This window comes from Coturnix japonica, chromosome 2 (assembly GCF_001577835.2).
Source record: "Coturnix japonica isolate 7356 chromosome 2, Coturnix japonica 2.1, whole genome shotgun sequence".
In the NCBI taxonomy this organism is placed as follows: Eukaryota; Metazoa; Chordata; class Aves; order Galliformes; family Phasianidae; genus Coturnix; species Coturnix japonica.
In genome coordinates, this window is record NC_029517.1 from 68,415,701 (window position 1) to 68,437,486 (window position 21,786).

The following is a 21,786-nucleotide window of genomic DNA, read 5'->3' on the forward strand; positions in this document are numbered from 1 at the left end:
CCTTTATCCCGTTGCCGGCAGTCAGACCACGACACAGGGGCTTGCCGCTCCACACGCTTTATTGGCACGATCGGGGCCCGCCGCCCCGCCCCGCCCCACCGCCCCGCCCCGCCTCAGGCGATGATCTCGGACTCGTGGCGGGCTAAGGCAGGCGGCAGCGTGCTTCCACATGGGCCCTGGAAGTGGAACCTGGAAGGAGAAAGTGTGTGAAGGGCTGCGAGCGGCAGGAGAACAGGACGAGGAGGATGGAGGGGGTCAGACTGCAGGAGCAGCGTTACCTGAACCTGTCTGTAGCGGGAGTGCTTCCGTGTTGAATTCTGCCACCGGCACCCCGCGGACGACACCTGCGGGGGGCGAACATGGCGGCGGGGTACACCACGAGAGGTGCCCACCTGCAAAGACAAAGACCGGTGTTAAAGCAGGTAAAGAGCTGACAGAAAGCCTGGAACAGGCTGCGCAGGGAGGTTGTGGATGCCCCGTCCTTGGGTGTTCAAGACCAGGTTGGACGGGGGCCTGGGCAACCTGATCTAGTAAAGGTGTATGTTTGGTGGCCCTGCCAGGCAGGGGGGTTGGAACTACATGATCCTTGAGGTCCCTTCCAACCCGGGGCATTCTGTGATTCTGTGAAAGCAGCCCCTGACGATGCTGACTGCCGCCTCGCAAAGCAACACAAACATCCTCACCACCAAGCAGAGGTCGCACAGTTCGAGCTCCTTCTCCACCTCTGAGAGAACATCTGGATCCAGGGCTTCACCAAACCACACAACGTGGGGACGAAGAAGGCCATGACAGCCGTCTTCCTCGCACCTACAGAGAAATTACAGAGGTGCAGCATTATAGTTCTGACACGAATGCCTCCACCTGTACAGTGGCAAAATAGCTCTCATTTAGGATTGGACATGGATGGCTTCTTTCCCTCTTTTGCTGTTTACATTCACAGCACTCCTCATGCTCTCCTGAGCATAAGTTGTTGAACAGAGACTTAAGTGCTGTGTCTTACTCAGCTCCTGAAATGCATGAAACATCCAAGAACTTGATATGTGCTACAATCACCAACTTCAACAGAAACGGTCCAGCATGTTTTTAAGAAGAAAGTGGGCTGGACAGGAGCATCAAAGCAGCCCCACAGCAGTCCTGTTCCCTTAGGAATGAGATACAAAATCCAGTAGCTCCTTGCACCTGCAGCTGGCCAAGGTAAAGCTTTAGCCACCACAAAAAGCACCCTGGTGTGCAGGGACCACTCTGTGGCTGCACACCAGCACATTATCACATGCTGACCAGACACAGAAAAACAGAACCTGCAAAGCAGCAGCTTACTGTGCAGTAATTTCTTAGTGCAATTCTACTGCTTGCTACCAAACCCACACATCTTGGCATGTTTTGAGTTTGATACTTGAGTGCACAAATATGCAATTCCTTTAGCACTGTGATTATCTTGTATGCACTCCTACTGTGTGGTGCTTCCCAAGCACTGGATTTAGATATGAACTCTGTTCCCAGTTGTTCTACTAGTGTTGAATGCATACACGTCCTTCCAAAACTATAGGAACAGTAACGAAAGAATTGAGATATATGAAATTTTAAAAAGCTCGCAACAAAACAATAAAGAAGTGGATACGTACTGAGGAAGTTCTTCAACTGGAATTGTGGCATCTTCTATTTCTGGATCCGGAGCCCTGAATTTACAATATGGAAATACACATTTAAACATACTGATAAAATACATTTTACAGATTGCCAAAATCTTTGTTATTTTCTCCAATCAAGAATCTTTGCAACTTTGGTCCACTTAAAAATCTACTAAAGCTCTTAAAAATCTACTAAAGCCCTAACTTAGAGCACACAGGGCAGGCAGGCTTCTATTTGGTATCATCCCAGAGCCATGCAACAGCAATCAGCTTGTCAAAGTCTGACAAAGGCATAATTAATATTTATGAAGCTATCTAAAGATCTGGAAGTAAAACTGTAAGCATAAGCACATGCCCGTCCTCCCCTCCCTTTTATTTCTTCTTTCAACAGTGCAAGGAAAAAAAAAGAAAGGAAAAAGAAGATGGCTAGAAGGAGGCCAAAGGGCTCTTCTGCAACTTGAAAAGAAACCCTGGAAATTGATGTTCCTGCATTTCAAGACTTGCAGCGAGAGTCAGTGATGAGCACAAGAGTGAGGAAGTGCTCATGAGATTCAGAACAGGCTGACCCATACCCTACACTGATGATAGTCTGCTAGAAGGAATAAACCTGGGATTAAAAATACTGGGAGACAAAGAGGATGGGAGTGAACACCGTTTCTCAAAAAGTCCAGTAAGCTGATGTCCAATATGAGAGTTCCAGACCATCTGATATTGACTGAATTAAAACACATATAATGTTGTGCTAACTAGTGATTAAGTCACTCATTCACACATCTTACCTCGCTTGATATCACGGGCTCTAACTGAAGTTACCTAACAGTACACTCATGTTTCAAAACATTTACGTAACACTTAAATATGGAATCATAGAATCTCAAATAGGAAGGGACCCATAACAATCATCTAGTCCAACTCCTGAGTATTATTATTATTATTAAAGAAAAAGGAAGTGCTCGGCTAGAACACCTCTACGTTCCTGTAACAGGTTCTTTCCTACAGAAGAGCAGATGGAGCAGGAAATACTGAGTTTGCAATGCAGATGGATTACCCTTTCCCAGCCAACGCTGGGCAGATCGGACTCTTGTAATTTGCAGTCACATTTCCACAGTTGGTGCATCGAGTTTTAAATAAGCTTCCTGAAATGCAGAAAGAGGAAATGTTACGGATCAAGTAATTGTACTAGGGCATGACTGTACAAGCAAATGGTTCTGTTTATCCCAGACAGCTTTTATTTGACTTGTGGGTTGACAGCTACACAAACACACCAATTGGGTGTTGAAACCTGGTAGCATTATGATTAAGATGTTATTTACTGAGCGCATCCATGTGTTTGTTTAGGGACCAAAGACAGACAGGGTCAGAGTTAAGCACAAATCAGGCACAGTAGAGCCAGAAGCATCCTTTCACCTAAAAGGCCACAGTGATCAGCAGCAGCTGTGCCTCCGAGCTACACTTTATGACCTTCTACCTCATGACATAATAATTAATACACAGCCTCACTGTAGTTATTTCAGAGAAAAAAACAAAACACTAAAAGCATTACCAAATGAGATCATTTCTGCTTGTGGTTAACTCCACTTTGTTTTACACAAACTCCCCAATCCCAAGACACACACATCTGAACTTCCATAGATCTGATACCATGCGCTGTGGAGACACCCAACAGTTTAAGTTGTTTAGAATTTGTAAAGAACAAAACTATACCCATGACTTTATCACTGGATCCACAACTGCAAAACAACTTGTGACAGAGGAAGCTTGTAATATCACAAATTAGTGGTGGGAAATCCCATTTAAACCTTTTGTAATATTTAAGTGTCATAGTACTGGAAGGCAAGAACAGGGCTTTGCTTTGGGAGACTTCCACCCTGTAGGGGACTGGCAGAACAGGGCAAGGATGAGAGAGGGCACCTTGTGAGATGGAGAAGGGCACTCTCACCCTTTCTCCTTCCATCCCATACCATATTGCCTCAGATCCAAAAGCCCCACTGATGTGCATGTACTGCCCCTGTGGCACCTTGCTGCAGAGCAGGAGGGAATGAGGAATGCCATGAACCACAGGGAATGGGAGAGGGAGTGCCACAGGGCATGGAAGAGAAAGGTATGGAAACATCATGTGTTTCACGACCCTCCTTCCTCCTGCACCTTAAGGGCTGCCATGGGTGGGGCCTGAAAGGGAAGGACAGGACATGACAGATGGAAAGCACCAGGGTTGGAAAGACCTCTTGCCCACCTACCTTTTGTTTGTGGTAATACCAGCGTGATGCTGTCACACTGCTGAAGCCCCAAATTCCATGTATTCAAGAGGTAGAACTGAGCAGGTGGGAACGGAGAACCAATTCCCACATGCTGTCCATTATGTGCTGTTCATAATCCATTAAAAGGAAAGCTAATGAATAAAAAGAGGCTATGAAGTGCCCAAAACATCTTCCAAAAGGGAACAGGGTGATACTGTAAATAACCTCTTGCAAGTGCTTATCCCTCTTAAGTCAAGTTTCATTTGTTCTGCCTATCTTCCTTCTCTCTCTTCTCCCCCGAGTTTTGACGTCCTGTAGCACACAGGTAAACAGATTCTTACCATGAATTTCTAGGAGGTGCTTTGTGCCTGCCTTCCTGTGCAGTTCATCAATATTCTGGGTGATGACCACCACGCTCCTGCCTTGTTTCCTCAGTCGCTTTTCACACTCAGCGATGGCGATATGTGCAGCGTTGGGATGTTTACTCAGCATGACCTCGCGGCGGTAATGATAGAATTCCCACACGCGAGAAGGGTTACGTGCAAACGCCCCGGGAGTGGCCAACTCCTGAAAGAGATGTAACGCTTCATTCTGCTGATGGAAGGGCAGGAGAATCCCTTTCTCAGGTGAGGGCCAACAGCACACTGCCAGTCTGACAACAGGATAACCAAAAGCAGATTATTACAGCCAGACGCAGCTGACAGGAACGCAGCTCAGTAGCCCATCTCTTATGAGGATGACAACACAAAATAGCTTATGGAACAAGGAGATAGCTTGTATCAGTGACGCAATACCTGCTTCATTCCGTGCTGCCCTATCAGACCAGTAGGAGTTCAGAGCAGTACAAAGGAAGATGAGATGTTTCCATGCACGCTATTTTTAGCATTCAGAACTCGTTCACAGGGCAGCCGTAAAACTCGTCACTGTGTGGATGTTTTTCCTTCACTAGCAAGTTCTTATCTGACTTAGTTTAAGCATAGTGCTAACCAAATTACAGTCCCCGTCAAAACCAAAGCCTAACATCACCTTTATACACCATCCTAAAGAGCAACAAAAACATGAAGAGAGCAAATAGGGCTGCAGTGCTTGGGTAGGAGGTACTGATGGTGACCTTGAAATGTGCAGTACCAGAGTCTGGAGGCACCTGTGCTACAGTATTTTATTGCTTGCTGCTGCACCACTGCACACCTCAGAAACCAGGATTAAAAGAAAACCAGGTGCTTCCTTTTAAGTGTTCTTTATTATTTTTGTAGCATTTTCCTAGGAGTTTAAAACAGGAAAGGGATACAAAAAACAGTGAGGGTGTCCAAAGAAGAGCAAGCAGTAGGCAGCCAGGCAGCAGAGTGGTACAGCAGAAAGACAGAGCTGTCTCCAGAGCTTTCCAAAGCAGCAACAGAAAACTACTCCCAGCTTCTTCTGACTCTTCACACGCACATCCCTGGCTGACAGAAGAGCACAGCTGTGCAGACATACAAAGTGGGTACATACCTGTGCTTGCCACTTTCTCCAGAGACCTCCGGCTCCTCTGAAGGTAGGAACACCGCTCTCGGCGCTCACACCGGCACCGGTAATGATGGCGATGTGCTTCGCTTTGGCAAACACTTCTCGGAAATCAGCCATATCTGTTTGTGGAGCAAAAAGATGTGCAGCTGGTCAAACAGGGATGTTTTACGTAAGACGCCATCCAGTGCTGCCAGAGATGCACGCAGAAATGGTATTTGCATGGAATTTGAAGGGCAGTTCCTAGAGACCCTCAAAAATAACATGTGAGCAACTATATGCACTATTTCAAAGACAAGATGCCTTAAACTAAAACTACACATTAGATGCTACCACAATAGCTGTGCCACCACCATTCAGGAACAGCTTGCTCCTAACTATGAGTCAAAATGAGATTGTAAAGGAAACTCCTTATCTCGGGTATTAATTTTAAAGCAACATATTTTAGAACCACAGAATGGAAGAGGTGAGAAGGGACCTATGGAGACCATCAGGTCCAAGCCCCCTCAAGTTTTCTCCCGCTTTGAGGGTGCCCAGGCCCGTATCCAGGCAGTTTTTGGAGACCTCCAAAGTGGAGACCCCCCAGCCTCTGGGCAGTCTGCACCAGCGCTCAACACTCCTACAGCACAGAACTGCTGCCTGGTGTTCAGAGGAAACCTCCTGTGCTCCAGTTTGTGCTCACTGACTTGTTCTAGTGCTGGGCACCTCTGAAAAGAGCCCAGCTGTGGTTTCTTTATTATCCCCAAGCCAGGCACATATATACATTGATAAGAAACCCTTGAACCTCCCTCCTCCAGACTGCACAGCCCAAGCCCTCTCAGCCCCTCCAACTCTTTACTTTCAAGGCCAGACCCACCCCAGCAGGTTTTGCAGCAGGGAGCCCATAGCCAGACCCAACTCCCCAGTGTGTCACTGGACCTCTTCACCAGCAGGGCCCATCTCTGGCTCCTTGTTACCCAGCTGTCCACCAGAAGAATGCTCAGAGCTTTTCCTACAGAGCGTGCCCTGCTGCCAGGGGTTGTTTTAAGATAAGGCATATCTTCAGACTTCAAAATATATATACACATACATGTCTTTTTAACTACTGCTAGACTAAACAAGACTTCTGAGGTTACTTAACATGCAGCTCCCAATCTACCACGAATGCTTGAGGTCCTCCATCATTCTTGCACAAATAAATCAGGGTGAGTTTTATTGCTCCTTAGAAGCATGAAAGGGAAAGGCAGCTGACTCACATGCATCTCTCTGCATAAATTACAAGTACTAAAACCACGTCGTTAGGAAACCACGCTGACAGGAGCTTCTTTTGGAACCATACAGTGTATAGGCACAGGAGACACATGTTAACAGCTGAGATTGAAATCAGGGTCACGCTGTTCCAATAGGTTTGAATTAATAAGGGGATTTTGCCTGTTACACGAAATATCCCGACTTCCCAACCCAGCCCAGGGGACCAAAGCAAACCGATGCGTATCTTACTCGAACTCGGCCGAGCCATTTCGCAGCAGAAGTCGAGTTTCTTTGCAGCAGGTTTCAGAGCACCGCGCACCAGCCTGCGGGCGGCACACAGAGCCAGACTCATGGGCAGCGCTTCGATGCGTCGGCCTAAGGAAACACAGGGGAAACAAGCGGATCGCGGAGAGAACGCACAGCTCGGAGCTCCCTGACAGACAGCACGGGCTGCAGGTGCGACTCTCTTCTTTTCGCGGTGTTGTTTGTTCCCCCCCCTCCCGGAGCTCCCACCTGAGGGCAGGCGGAGCGCAGGCCGCCCCTCCGTAGCGCTGGGCCCAGCCGTGCGGAGCCGCACGTCCCGGCCCGCCCTCAGCCCCGCCACGCTGAGGGGCGGGGAGCTCCGCCTACACCGCGCGGGTGTTCCTTGGCCCGTCACGCAGAGGGAGGGAGGGTTGTGGCTGCCCGTGGGGCGGCACCGAGCGGATTTCAACCTCCTGCAATGTGCAGGGTCACCAACCAGCAAACCAGGCTGCCCAGAGCCACATCCAGCCTGGCCTTGAATGCCTGCAGGGATGGGGCATCCACAACCTCCTTGGGCAACCTGTTCCAGTGTGTCATCACCTCTGTGTGGAAAACCTCCCCCTACTATCTAACCTGAACCTCCCCTGTCTCAGTTTAAAGCCATTCCCCCTTGTATTATCACTATCCACTCTATGTAACATCCATGCACAGCACTCTGACCGCTCATGGTTCCCACAGTTCTATGAGGAAAGCTGTTTTAAGGGCCATTGGACCAGTTTAGCACTGTAGCAGTAGTGTTTCAGAACTGTTTGTAGTGGCCAGGGACAACTACTTATGCAAACGCTCATGCACACAACATGTATTTTTTCAAAAGCTTTATAAAAAGGTTAAAGTGACATCTAAAATTAACTTCAAGATACTTGACAGTGTTTTAGGGTCATCTGTGCCTGATAAAATACTTCTGTGTAAACAAGTTTTTCCATTAGGGTAACTTTTTTTTCTTTTTTTCCAGCAAGAATCATCATTAATGCATCAAAAGCAACTCTGGGTGGACTCCAAAAGCATGAAAAAGACATCATCTGCAAAGCCCTTCATTCCACCAGAATCAACTAACATAAGCACGTCGGTATCCTGTTTCATTGCTGGCAAAAGCCATGCCAAGGGCAAGCACAACACACTGCGCCTGCCCCCATGGCACAGCACCTCCCAGCTGCCGGGATGAGGGATGTACATCTTTAGCAGTGTGTCTGCCTTCCAGGACTCCTTTCAGGAGTCACACAGCTCTTCTCCCCTGAGCAGGGAAGGCAGCAGGTGAGGAAGGTGTATCCACAGGGGCTGCGCTCATCTTGTGCCACAGGAACCAGCCAGAGTTCCAACGGGTTAATGTCATCAAGCGCTCCACTCCCATTGCAGTCCTTCAGCGTTTATACAAAGTATTTTGCATCTGAGCACCATCAGCAAGTAATGGCATTAAGCTTCTTATGTGACCACGGAACCTAAATGTATCAAATATAAGCAAAACGATGTCTTTAAAATCCCAAGTAAACAGTCTGTATTCTAACACACAATAGGTCTGTACCAATTAAATACAGCATTGGCAGTATATAAATTACAGTTCTTTACAGTAAATAGTAACACACTAGAGTCCGCTTACTGTACACAACAATCAGAGAAAGAACAGCAGCTTGTCATAAGGTCCCAGGTATCTCAGTCACTCACTTGCTCAGAACAAAGAACAGGTACAGCAGGCCACTCACATCACTCATTTTTTTTTACCGTGTTACTTTACAAACATCCAGAACACTTGTACAGGCATCTACAGTATCTACATGTGGAACAACCTTCGCAGGAATTCATGAGCACCAGACACAAATCCCTCCATCATTCCCATTATTAACATTAACTATACAGATTAAAATTACTTTCGCAGGTTCTATTTCATCTTGATAATAACCGGCAAGTAACAAGTGCAAAATCTGCAGTCACAATCCATCTACTGTGTTTTGTTTTCCCTGCTTACACCCTCCCCCACCCCCCAGGTTCCCCTTAAGACTCCCCAGACCAACCCCAAAGTGTTGTCGTATCACCCCCTTGCAGTAATACTGTTTCTGCAGTCAAACTGCCCGGCTGGTTGATGGTAACACACACAATACCAGACTAACAAACAGCTTTGGGCACTGTCAGTCACCTCATACACTGCCAGTTCAGCACAGTGGCAGGCCTCTAGGAAGACAAGAAATACGAAGCAGTTGGATATTTCAGTGTGCTTAAACAGAGAACATAAGGCTGCTCGGTGCCCCGTGACTGAAAGGAAAAATGGCACCACATTATCAGTTAAAACATTTACAATAGAAAGATATAAACAGCAAAGGTGTCAGTCTAAAACGAGTTCTTTGGTAATGAAAAACAGCAAACCGCAGTTTCTTCCAAACACGGATTTACAGCCCGTTTGTCCACAATAAAATACTTTCAGTTGTTTAAAATATATCTCCCATGTTGATGCATAACAAATAGTCCAGTACCTCAATTATCTACACATCAGCTTTAACCGTATTTTAGTGTGCAGCCATATCTGCCCACTGGCAGACAAACTATAGATACACATTCACATATATATAATATATATTATTTATAAAAAAAAGAAAAAAAAAATTAGAGAAGTCAGGGACCCTAGAGAATACGCCTTCTGTATGGACAGATTCAAATGTACAATAGCTTCAAAAATCCATAAAGTTTTCCACACAGTGATATGTGTAGTAAGTGCAAAAATACTGCAGTTCAGTTAATCCACGATTTCCTGTTCTCTTGCTTCCTAGAAAAAGCAGAAGCCGCTGCATCTCCCGAATGACAGAGGCCTTCTCCTGCTTTAGGAGTGGATGATGAGCCCTGAAGTACAGAACTCCTCCGTTTCTCTGAAGTGGAAGAGGCCTGAGACCACGAAGTGCTGCTGCATTTCCTCGTGGATGCTGGTGCCTTACTGAGGCGCCCGGGGCGAACAAACACCCCGTGCCGTGGCTTGCATTGGAAGTACTCTCTGCCTTTGACAGTCCCGTCGTGCTTCCCTTCAATGAAAACAAAGGCACAGAATGAATTGTTGGGATGTTCATACGTTTATTAGACACGTAACTCTAGCATTTATAGAACATGAGCTCTTTTTCAGACCCCGCTAAACAGAAGTCAAAGGAAACCTGTGCGCTGTAATTAAGTCTTTACCTAGTAGGAAAAGAAATCTCTCTGAAAGCCTCAGGCAGCAAACTCATTTGACAAGTGATGTCCATCGCCAGTACTGCCCACAAGTTGAAATATATCTGCTAATTATTTGGGCTTTGCTTGTTTTTCTGATCTTTAAACAGATGGGTACTGATGGGAACTACTACGACATTATTTTGTATTAAGTAAAAGAACGGGGCTTTGAGACAGTTAATGATCTTCATCAAAGCATCCCTGTAAACAGGCCTAGAATGCTATTTTTCAGATGCCAGGTGATTACAAAATTGGAAGATTTTCCCAAGAGTGAACAGAGTATGGTTATAAATGCAACTTTAAAATAGATCCAGATAATCCAGAGCACACTCAGCCTTACCTGACTGAACGTTCAGTTCAACTCCAACCCAGATTCCAGATGAAAAATCCACAGTTCCAACGTATCTCACTGTGCCCACCTTATTGCTTCCAACACAGACTTGTTCACCCACTGCCACCCAGCTAGGCAAGACATGGGCTTGCTCTGCAGAAGCACTGTCTTCACAGTCGGACCCATCCAAGTGGTCCTTTCCAGTAAAATCATCTATGGAAATATCAGGATAAGTCTCACAGTCTGAAGTCTCTTTTACTAACGAAGGCCTTCCCACAGCATTTGCAAGCTGACTGCCTGCTGCTGCAGAGCCCAGCTGGCCCCCACACGCATCCTGCTCCTTATCATTTCCTAGGGATAACTCCGAGGTGCTCACTCCATTGGAGGACACAACGGAACAGGGTTGTGGAGATGCCGAGTGGTCAAAGTCTTTTCCATCTTCAACACCCATAAACTCTGTAAATGAGTGATCTTCAACAATCTCCATTGTGTGCTCAACCGTAGCTTCACGTGCTGAAAATTCAATTGTATGACAGGTATTTCTGCCATCTGAGGAGCTTAGAGCTGAAAACGATCCAGCTCTGGGTAACTGCTGAGAGCCTTTGTCAGTGGCATTGAGGGACAGCGGAACTTGTTCCGTTAAGGCACTGTTTTCTTTCAGTGGTAACGCAGGTAACTTTTCTCTCGCTAACTCCTTTTCTGCCTCACAAAATTCCTTGTTCAAAGAAGATCTCATATCATGTGCAAGAGATGATCCTGAAGGCTCATTAGAGTCCAATTCCTTTGTGTGACAGGCTAGTTGGTCTGTGCTATCACTACAGGGAATAAGCATGTCAGACAGAGTAGCGTTAGAGGCACTGTGGGAAAAATAGCCACTAGTGATACTGCTAGTGGTGGGGCTGCGGGATACCTCTTTCTCAAGAACACGTGAACTCATGAAGTCTGATTTAGAAGAAAACCACTCCCTGTTTTCCAGGCTAGCATTGTAAACACTGAAGTCAGCAAATTCCTCTGGTACATAAGGTCGGAAATTTTTAAAGCTTTGTGGACTTATCAGTTTTTTATGAATGGCCTCCAACTCACTGTCTTCCTCCTCAGAGTCCTGCAAAAGAAGAGAGCCAAGTGGTATTAGCAGCCTGCAACTGTAAAGTTCTCAAGAAAATTAACTTCACCTGATTTTTCCCTTCCGAATATGGAGAAGCCCGCATCTTTAGCATTCCTCAGCTGAAGAACAGAAGCTCCCTCTGAAAAGAGCTGTTGGCAGCACAACTCTACCCACGTTATCCTAACCATTCAATTTTTAGAAAATAAAGATTAGTTCTAAATAGTCCAGAAAATATAGAGCGAGATTGTTTGGCATAAGGAAAGTTTACATTTAAAAGTTAGATATTCTCACATTTTCATCACATTCTGTTCTTGAAAGCCATGTATCCCAAAAAATTCCTGCCCGTTATTTGGGCATATTAAACCTATTGAATATGTTTGATAGAACCACTTAACTGCTTAACAAAATGGATACACAGGAACAGGAGAGGGCTAAGAAGTTCTCTGCTGCAACACTGATTATTAAGAACTATTCTACACAATGGGATCTTCTATTAATCTCATACCAGTAAGGCCAAATAGTGCTGCTTACTCCCAGCTATCACACTTGAACACATTCACAACGCTTGAAAACAAAGGCAAAAAGAAAACCCTCAAGGAAGTATTTATGTGCACGTTTAAAGGGAAATACGTGACTCCAGTTAACACAACAAAATTTGGAAGGAGCTTTCCCAGTTTCACTTTGAGAAGGAGCAATGTTAGGAGGTGCCCAGCCCAAATGCGGCTTTCACAGAACATACGTGAAGCTAAGAACAAAGGGTTTGAGGATGACAGCTTGTCAGGATGCATCTGAGAAATACCCCGGCAACACAGTCATGCAGCTCTCCTCAATATAAAATACAGTAGGCATGACTCCACATCAAGGATTTTCAAACACTTCATTTCTTCATATAAATGCATGTGTATTTGTACACATGTGTATGAATATATGTACATATAACATGTGTGTACACATATAGATACACATATGTAGAAAATAATAAGTTTATGATAAAGTTCAAAAAGAGTAATGTTAAAAAGAAAAAAAACACAACACCACCAAAAGCCTGTTGAAATATATAAAAGTTTAGAAGAACTCAAGTGCCTATTATTTCTCTATGTGTAACATGTGCTTCAAATACTGATCGGTGCAAGTCTCAGAGACAGATCCTGCATGATAACCAAAGCAGTTTCAAGCTTTCAGAAACCTGCCATGAATCTCCATTGGAAGAGGAGAAACACAATACTCAACCAGATGATCAAAGCACTCAGAACCAACATGATTAAGACAAAAATACATCTGAGAAAGTTTCCTGTATTTCATAATAACCGAGACAAAATGTTTCAGCATGATTCCACTTAATAACATTCTCTTGACCTTTACAACGTTATACTTATATTTAAGCTTTCTTTCCTACTTCAAGTCACTTAATTGCCCACTGAGGCTGCCACTAACACAGTAATAGATACAGTATATGTCAAACATCCCTTCCCATTATTCTTACAAACTTCAGATCTTGCCTTACACTATTTAAGGTATTTTTGTGTACCTGTGATGATACATAATACAAGCAAGATGAGGCCTGCAGGTAAAGGCAATACCTTTTTACTAGACTATTTTAACCAACTGGACAAACACTACAAGCTTTCAGACTTAGGGAAGACATGACCTCTAGATACTGGCCTTGTTTTGGGCATGCAATTAAAGACAACACAACATGAAATTAGCATGTGATTTAGCAACTACTTTCAGACTGATGCCTAAAGTTCTTACAGTTTGCATCAGGACTACAACAACTGCTTCAAAGTCACTCACTGATCTCATCTATACTTCTCAAAGTTTTATCAAAGGGAAGAAACTGTATCATGCCCCGTCTTTACTACTGTGCTTTGTACTGATGGCATCTTCTCAGTACTGTTAACATTCCCAAACCTATACACCCCGCTGAGTGCAATAACTGTTCTTAATACACTGTAAGTTGGACAAATGTTTAAAATACTTTACAGATGAGGAAAGAAAGTCAGACTCCTAAAGAAACTCATCACATACAGGGAAAGAACCTATGCTACGATATTCTTTTAGTAAATCATCTGCCATCCCTTCAATTTTGGATTGGATTTGAAACTACTTATTTCTCTAGAGAGGATTTATAATGCTATGAAATGGTACACAATAGTTTTTAAAATTATTTACACTATTGAAAGCTCTGTCCTTTTGATCTGAAATTTATAGACAGTCCCTTAAAGGAAAGTGCAGAATTCATACCCACTTTATTGAGACCATGAATGCCTTTCCAACCATTAAAACACTGTGCAAACCCATCATCTTGCATATTGAAGTATACCTGTTACTCAACTCTGATGGATATTTTCTCAATTATTCTGCTTACTCCTTCTCTTTCAGCCTTACCTTGCAATTTTCAGCATAGAACACAAGCTTTGTAGGTAGGTTTCAAAACACTACAGACTAGCATATAATAAACACGCTGTTTTAAAGATGGTACAAGAACTGTCCGAATTGTTACAGACTTTGCAAAGGGAGTACTTCCTTTGGTAAACACCCACTTGAGACCAAGAGGCATTTTTATAACAGTTTCCTGTTTCACCTTGGAATCCTGCAAGATGCCCCACCTAACTGAAAAAGAACTTTAGGGGACACAAGGATCATGCTCAGAATCCATCTGGGTAAAAGGCAATGAAAACGAGAAATGGTTTTGCAGACACACAGACATCAGCAACATGATCAGGAGAAGACTAATAAAATCACATTGCCAGTAATTAATAGTTTGGGGGTTATGTAACATCAGAAATCCAAAACCTAAGTTACAGAGATGCAGTCTTATTCCTAGGTTATAGTACTTCGTTTCAAAGAACCACTTGAGCCTCCTGATGGAGAAATTCTAAAAGTAAAGCGATTTCAGGGCTGTTTAAATTCCTGTGGGTTTCAGCTGTGGAGAAAAAAAGAAGGAAGCCTTCTTGTACTGCTCAGACTGCTGGAATAACTGAAGTATAAAATCTTTGAAACATGGATAAATAAATTGCAAGTACCTCCCTGGGAGATAGATAATAGGAAAAAAACCACACTATTATATAAAACAGATTTAAGAACTGATAACAGTAGGAATGTCTCAGAAAGAACTAAGGACATAGTATTTTGAAAGTCGTTTTGAATATGCAATAAAATGTTAAGATCATGGACAAACATGTGAAGAAGGCCAAACATTACTCTTATGTTTACCTAGATGCAAAATACGAGTCCAGTTAAAATTATTGGACTTCTGTATGTTTAGCATTATAGTGTTTATAATACATTTTTAATGCAGTTCAATTTAAAAGAAACAAAGAAGAATCACACTTGAAGCTACATCAGTCATCCAGTGATTAGTTAGGAGTAAGAGGCTCTGTGCCTTGGAGCAATCACTCAGAGTACAGATAAATAATGTGAAACATTCCCTTGCAATCAGAGAGGAGCAGGCTGCTGAAGTTTCATGTGGAAGCACGATACTGCCTGAGTGTACTTTCTGAACTCATTCTGAGGACACTAATCATCCCCACACATGAAGTGCTTACTCCATCAGCCTAGCTAACACACAGACTTGTTCCAGCTCTGACAAATGCAGAGTAGCCTTGGAAGCCTTACAAAGGGCTTCTTTTCTAAAGAGATTAAGAAAACTCAACCAATAAACAACAACAAAAAAAAAAACCACACACACACAAAAAACAAAACAAACAATAAACAACCCAACCCAGAAGCCATCATTTGCTAAACTCCATGCAAAAAGCTGGAGCAGCCATCTCAGTCTCCACCTGTGAGCAGCTGCTAGTTCTTACCTGCCTCCTCTGTACTCATTCCAGTGATCAGACAGGAGAGCAGTTCCAACTGAAATATAACTAACTCTATGTAGTTTTTCACCTAGGTGGATCAGTCCCCTTAGTATGAATTACCATACAACCAAAGAAAAATCTATGCTCAAGCAAGACAAGTCAGTGCAAGGCCATGAGCAAGCAGCTGGGAACTGTAAGTACAGCTCTTTCCAGTGCCTGGTGGGCTACAGTGGATCTGAAGCATTCAGTGAATTAGTTTCAGTCTAATTGAAAAAGTCTGGTGCAGGAGACTGTCCTTTTCCAGCTCCAAAAGCTCCTGCTTATCTCTGGAAAACAGCACAGGCAAATATCTACGTTAATTCAGAGCATGCATGGGATGGGACCCTGCTTTGACTGAAGGGATTACAACTGCCCTGAAGTTGCTATGGAAAAATTTCTAACAGATTAGATTCTATGAGATGTTTTTTTCAACTCAGTGAAGATTTTGCTTTGCAAATACCTTTCATGCTATTTGTGTCCGTGACTCAGCTGACATACTGACTCACGCCACCTTATGGAAAAGTAACACGATGGAAAAGAAAACAGCTGCTACACAGAAACTGCAGCTGAGATTCTAATGTATGCACTGGAACTCTCAGGAGAGTTTGGTGCAATGATCTATAAAATGGCATTAGAAGTAACAATAATTTTTTTCACAGCATGGCTACGTGGTTGGAAATGAAAATGCTGAACAAATGGGAATCTCTCATGAGAACGCTGATTAACTTGCTCATTGTACAACTCAAGGAAAATAAATTCAAGGTTCCAAATGCTAAATTTAAAGCTCTGATTAGAGCAAATATTCACAGCCATCTTCCATAGCTCAAAAAATCAAGTTCTTCATAAAGCAGAAATGATACATCTTTTGTTGAAGCAGCAGTGAGAAAACGATTTGACAGCTGGATAGAAAAATAAAAACCCTCCACCTAAACGCACCACCTGAATTACGAGGAAGACAGGCTGCAGGTTAATTAAGAGAAGCAACCTTATTTTAGTGATATCAATCCCACACCAGGCAATTAGATAAAGCTTTTATAGCGTACCCACACCTAAATGCACAGTTACTTACACCAAATGGGATCATTCCATTTACTCTGGGGTATAGTCACAAAATCTGGATAACATACAAGGCATATTAGAGTGACAACAACACGACCTACTAAAACTACACTTTACTGGATTATTTGTGCCCTGTAAAAACTGCAGCCTCCCATTTTCCACCCTCCCCATGAGAGGAATCACATAAATATTAAAATAAAAACAAAAAAATAACCACCACAAAAACCCACCACCAATTACTTCCAATTAAAGATTGCATTTGTAAGCCAAGCAAGCAAGTGCTCATAATAACTATTAGTTATAATCACAAGTGATTATATCCACATTAATCCTTCTTTTCCAGCTGCAGCATTAAGTATCTTAAACCCACCACCGAAGGGCCCTAAGCCCACCACCAGGCCTCATAACAGAAGCTGGTACAGAACTTACAATCTTTTCCTCATGTATGCTATTGCTTTCTACAGGCATGCTGTTGGCATTACTTCCTGAAGGCACAACACAGCCAGCACAATGCACCTGAGATGAAGGCATACTCTGCAAAGGTTAAGACACACAACACATCACACAAGCCACAAGGCTAAATGCACGTGAGGCAGAAAGGCGTAAGGACACGATGAAAGCCAAACACTCATAGTGGCCTTACATGCTACCAAATTTCAAGTTAACAGACAAAAACCTCATGCGTTTGCACTCTTCTCAACAGTGTTTTATGATGAGGAATAAAAGTCAGGCTTCTAACCACCACAGAATTGCTAGAATCACTACAATTACTAGAGCTTCATGAAATTAATTAAAAAGAAAAAAAGTGGTTACTGATACTTTAAAAATACCCAGTAAAGGATGATACTTACCAAGAAGTGAAACAAACCCAAAGTTTCAGATAAAAAAATAAACAATGAAAAACCCACCAAATATAATGAATTTTAACCAAATAATTACAGAACTGTATTGGAAGAGAAGCATGTGGCAATCAGCTTGCCAAGAATGCAAAAGTAGTTGATTCCACAAAGAACAAGGTAGCTTCCAAGGATTACCTCCTGACTAAGCAGAGGTCGACTTTCAAGTGGGGTCTTCCTTTTATGTTCCTCTTTCACAGGCATTAAGGGTTTGAAAAACTTGGGTGGTTGAGGAGAAAATGCTTTAAAAGGGCTGGTCATTAAAGCATGGGAATTCTCTGATGCAATACCTAGGAAAAAACAAAAGGTGTCCTACATTGGGTTCTTCATATCTTAACTGCAAGAGCAACGATTCAAAATAATAGAAGGCTAAGCTGTGCATTTGGCAAATTGAGGGCTACAGAAAGAATAGTATTTTAGTACTTAAGCACCGACTCAAGCACAAGATAGTGCAGAACTCTACGAAGGCAGATTGTTTTCTTCTGAGCAGTTTCCCACTTTCACACAAGCCTCTTCATTGTCAAACTCATAAATTTGCAGCAGCTTTTCCTTTTCTCTCCTCCTTCTGTTTAGCTTGTTGATCTTCCTCTTGTATTTGATTTTGAACACTCACAATTTCTTACACTTTCCTGAATATCTTTATACATTTCTTTCTTTCTCCCCTATTCACAAACCATGTTTAGCTGCTACAGCAATTAGCTGAATAAAGCATTTAAATAGGATAAATAAGCCGACAATTTAATAGGAAGAACAATGTTTTTTTTATCTGACTTTCAATCTAGTGAAATAATTAAAAGCCACAAGCAAAGTCATTACGCATATACTTTTAAGTCTCACCACTGCCATCTTTGTTCTTGCGTGGTGACTCCCTGGGTAAAGTACCATAGCATGATACATCCTGATAACTGGAAGAACAGTCAGACATATCCAGGTGACTTTCAGACCAACCCTAAGAAACAAAAATACATAAATATACATGATGATACAGGAAAACATGGATAAGTTAACAGGTGAACTCAAAAGTTGGCTTTATTTATTATTATTTTTTTAACCTCAAATACATCAGCTTAATGACTTCAAGACATTTTTCTGCCTTGAAAATGATAGATTATTCAGAAGCAATTAGCTTTTCATTGAAAATATAATAGAGATGGTCCAAATGCAATCCCTATTTTAATATGCTGGCCCACAACACCAGAGGCAGATGTTAGCAGTATGGCAGTAGAAGCTGAACCTTCCCATCAATAGTCTATTTTCTCTAAGGTTGTTTCTATCTTCCTGCTTCTTAAATATTATTTTCTAAAATTCTAACATAAAAAGCAGAAAAGAACAGAAGAGCTTAACTCAAAATAGCATGTAATTAGCATTTGTTACATATATTATGTAAACATACTTTTTTTTCTTTTTAAACTTCACATTTACATACCTTATCATCTTCATCACAGGCAGAAAGATCTAGTCGGCTACAGGATACCTACAAAACACCAAGAGGTAGAAGGATAAAATGCATACCTTTTATTCATAAGGTGCCTTAAGGAGACACTGAACATCTAGTCCTGTGTGGGAACTGTTGAACAGGGAACTGCCTGAACCTCTGACTGATCACCTGAGGTGAGCACTGAGTCAGCTGCAGGAGCACAGCTAAAGGCAATTCATCTGTGTGATCAGAAAGCGTGGAGCCTGGCTGCACCTCTCCTAGACCCCATTTAAGGGCTGACTGCCACTAAGGAAGGATCTCTCTCTGGAGATTGCTCCTTGCAAGCCTACAACACTGGTGAGCACTTTTTATTTATCTCAGATCATCTTTTCTAATGCAATAATCTTACTAGCCGAACTTCTATACAACATCTGTATATTCACTGATCATACAAGTCCTAACTGTTCAGATAAGACTACTTAAAAGGACAGCTACATTTCTTCTGTCTCAGTGGGGGATACAATAATGCATAAAATGCACACAAAATGGGAACTATCCATTCCACCATGAAAAGAAGTAAAAGAGACTTTTACTTCAAAGTGGAAAAAGAAAGTAATCTGAATAACGGCAGCCATCATTCTAAAGTTCTTTCCAAACTAATACATTTATATAAGAAGGAGAGTTCTGACCAACTCTCCCTCTGCCCTTGCTTTCTTCCAGAGCAGAAAACTGTGAAGAGGGACTTATACTGAATTATGTCTTTTTTTCATGCATGTCAACTTTTCTAGATGTTGACAAGTCCCACTTCAGAATAATCATTACCATATCACATTGCGCAAGTATTACATCAGTACACAGACAACACCATTCCACACAATTCATACTAATTTACCAGAGGAGAAAGGGTTCTTACATTGTGGACATTTGGTGTGCTCATGCTTCTGCGGATGTTTCTTGCTTTGGTAGAGAGTGCTTCTTTGACTGTAACTGCCTATGTAGAAGAACAGATACCACTTAAAATAGCGATGTTATCAAAGATGAACAATGTCATGAGCTTCCTCATTAGAAGCAATCAAACAGGACTGAATCATTGAGGTCAGAAGAGATCTCTGGTGGTCAACCTCTCTGGGTTCAAGTAAAGCTACCTGCAGCCACTTACTTAAGGGAACAACCAAATGCCTTTTAACTATCCCCATAGGAGGAAACTCTTGTAATCTGTTCCATTGCTCAGGCACCCACTCAGCAAAGAATTGTTTCCTGATGTTCAGACAGAATGCCCATTGCCTCTAATCCTGTCACTTGGCACCACTGAAAAGTCTGCTTCTGCTGTGTTTGAACGCTCCTTCCAGGTACTGAAATGACTGAAATGCATTGAAATGCTCTACTATCCCCACCTTCCAGCCCTTCTTCTGCAGGCTAAGAAGTCCCAACTTTGTATTTCCCTTGTAGGAGAGGTGTTGCAGTTCCTTCATTATCATTGTGGCCCTCTGTTGCACTAACTCCAGTATGTCTGGTCTTCTCGTGCACTTGGGAGCCCAGAACTGGACACAGCACTCAAGGTGTGGCTTCACCAGTGCTGACCATTGATTTGCTGGGAATACCACGTGCCTAATGCAACTCAGGATACTACTATCCTTCTTTGTTGCAAAGGCACTTTGGTGGCTCATGTTCAACTTGCTGCCCATGATGGAACTCCAGGCTCTTTTCTGTCAAGCTGCTTTCCAGCTGGGTGTCCCCTGCATGTCCTTGTGCCTGGGCTTGTTCCTCCCCACGAGCAGAACTTTGCACTTCTCCTTGCTCCACCTTCATAACATTCCTGTTACCCATTTCTCCATCATGTTAAAGTCCCTCTGGATGGCAGCATAACCCTTTGGTATAACCAACACTCCCTTTAGTTCTATGTCACCTGCAAAATTCCTGAGGGTACGCTCCATTCAGATCATTAATAAAGATTAAACGGAATTAGGCCCAGTACCAATCCCTAGGCTACACTGCTAGTTAGTGGGTGCCAATTAGGCCTTGTGCCACTGATCGCAACACCCTGGGCTCTGAAATTCAGCCAGATTTTTTTTTTTTTCTTCAGTGTGCCCAATGACAGAAAAAAGGGCTGCATTTACAAACAGAAATTTGCAAACACAATCGCCAAAATTTCTATCTGAAATCCACACTTTGGCTTATGCCTGTTAAGCTTCTGACTATTACACCATTGCCAGCTCTAGTTAATTCACCACTGCTGGAGCTCTGTATTTCACATAAATATCTCAGCATTACATTTATCTGTCCAGTATTTTCACTACAATTAAAAAACAAGCAGCACTTATTTTAAAAACAAAAACCATCCATATTCTCTACTTGGATTGTAATAATGATGTTTAAAAGATGCCCTAAGAGTCTTTTCCTTACCTGTCTTAGTCGTTCAAGACTCAAAATGTTCTCCACTTGCAGTACTCCACGTGTGTATTTTTCAATGTAAGTTTCACCATCGGATGTTCCCTCACTCTCACTCCTTGCAGCCATCAGTGCTAAGGTCTCACGATCCTCAATTTCTTCTGTAGCCTAAATTGCAAGTTACACTATTCAGTTTTTCAGATTGAAGTGTATTGTTTTTAAGGTGTTGATTCACTTCCTTATACCATCTCAATTCAGAAATTAATCAGTAATCCTAACTATAATCAGCAATCCAAGACATTCTAACACACATGTAAATGATGCCGAATGAAAGTAAATGCAACTTCCTTCCTGAACTTCAGATACTCTGCATGATTTCTCTAGAATTTAAATTCTAAGTACTACCATATAAAAGCAAAAATTACATGATGTCTAAACTACTTGTTTTTATTTGTCCAGTTTACCTTTAAAATCAATTTTAGAATGCATTCTCAATTTCTACAAGTTTGTAATATAAAAGGCAGTTTATCGTCCTGTTGAAATAAATTTCTCAGCTGTTTTTCTCTTTTCATTGACTTGAATGCCTTTTTTGAGCAGCCTCTGCATTCTCCCTGTAGCAGCTAATGCAATTTCAGAAACAGCTCTACTACAAGAAATCTGTTTACAC

The 21,786-nt window shown here is 42.6% G+C and overlaps 2 protein-coding genes across 3 annotated transcripts in view; both read right to left on the bottom strand.

Moving 5' to 3' along the window:
- Positions 1 to 99: 99 nt before the first annotated feature.
- Positions 100 to 7,240, bottom strand: SIRT5 (sirtuin 5). Its single transcript, XM_015854740.2, is given in 12 exon segments — positions 100 to 189; positions 279 to 303; positions 306 to 345; positions 347 to 380; positions 382 to 392; positions 684 to 807; positions 1,623 to 1,676; positions 2,677 to 2,764; positions 4,207 to 4,432; positions 5,354 to 5,487; positions 6,845 to 6,970; positions 7,109 to 7,240. Coding segments are annotated over 11 exon segments (915 nt in total). The 5' UTR covers positions 6,948 to 6,970; positions 7,109 to 7,240; the 3' UTR covers positions 100 to 113.
- Positions 7,241 to 7,698: 458 nt separating this feature from the next.
- KIF13A (kinesin family member 13A) overlaps positions 7,699 to 21,786 on the bottom strand; it is a 102,148-nt gene continuing 88,060 nt past the window's right edge. Inside the window, exons 33-40 of one of the 2 annotated variants that reach the window (XM_015854742.2) lie at positions 21,135 to 21,287; positions 19,645 to 19,722; positions 18,741 to 18,788; positions 18,152 to 18,263; positions 17,453 to 17,604; positions 16,848 to 16,952; positions 10,422 to 11,514; positions 7,699 to 9,900 (exon numbers count right to left, since the gene is read on the bottom strand). In XM_015854742.2, the coding sequence (XP_015710228.1) occupies positions 9,617 to 9,900; positions 10,422 to 11,514; positions 16,848 to 16,952; positions 17,453 to 17,604; positions 18,152 to 18,263; positions 18,741 to 18,788; positions 19,645 to 19,722; positions 21,135 to 21,287 (2,025 nt within the window). In that variant the 3' untranslated portion in view covers positions 7,699 to 9,616. The remainder of the gene's footprint in view (positions 9,901 to 10,421; positions 11,515 to 16,847; positions 16,953 to 17,452; positions 17,605 to 18,151; positions 18,264 to 18,740; positions 18,789 to 19,644; positions 19,723 to 21,134; positions 21,288 to 21,786) is intronic. The other variant, XM_015854741.2, reaches the window with a different exon arrangement.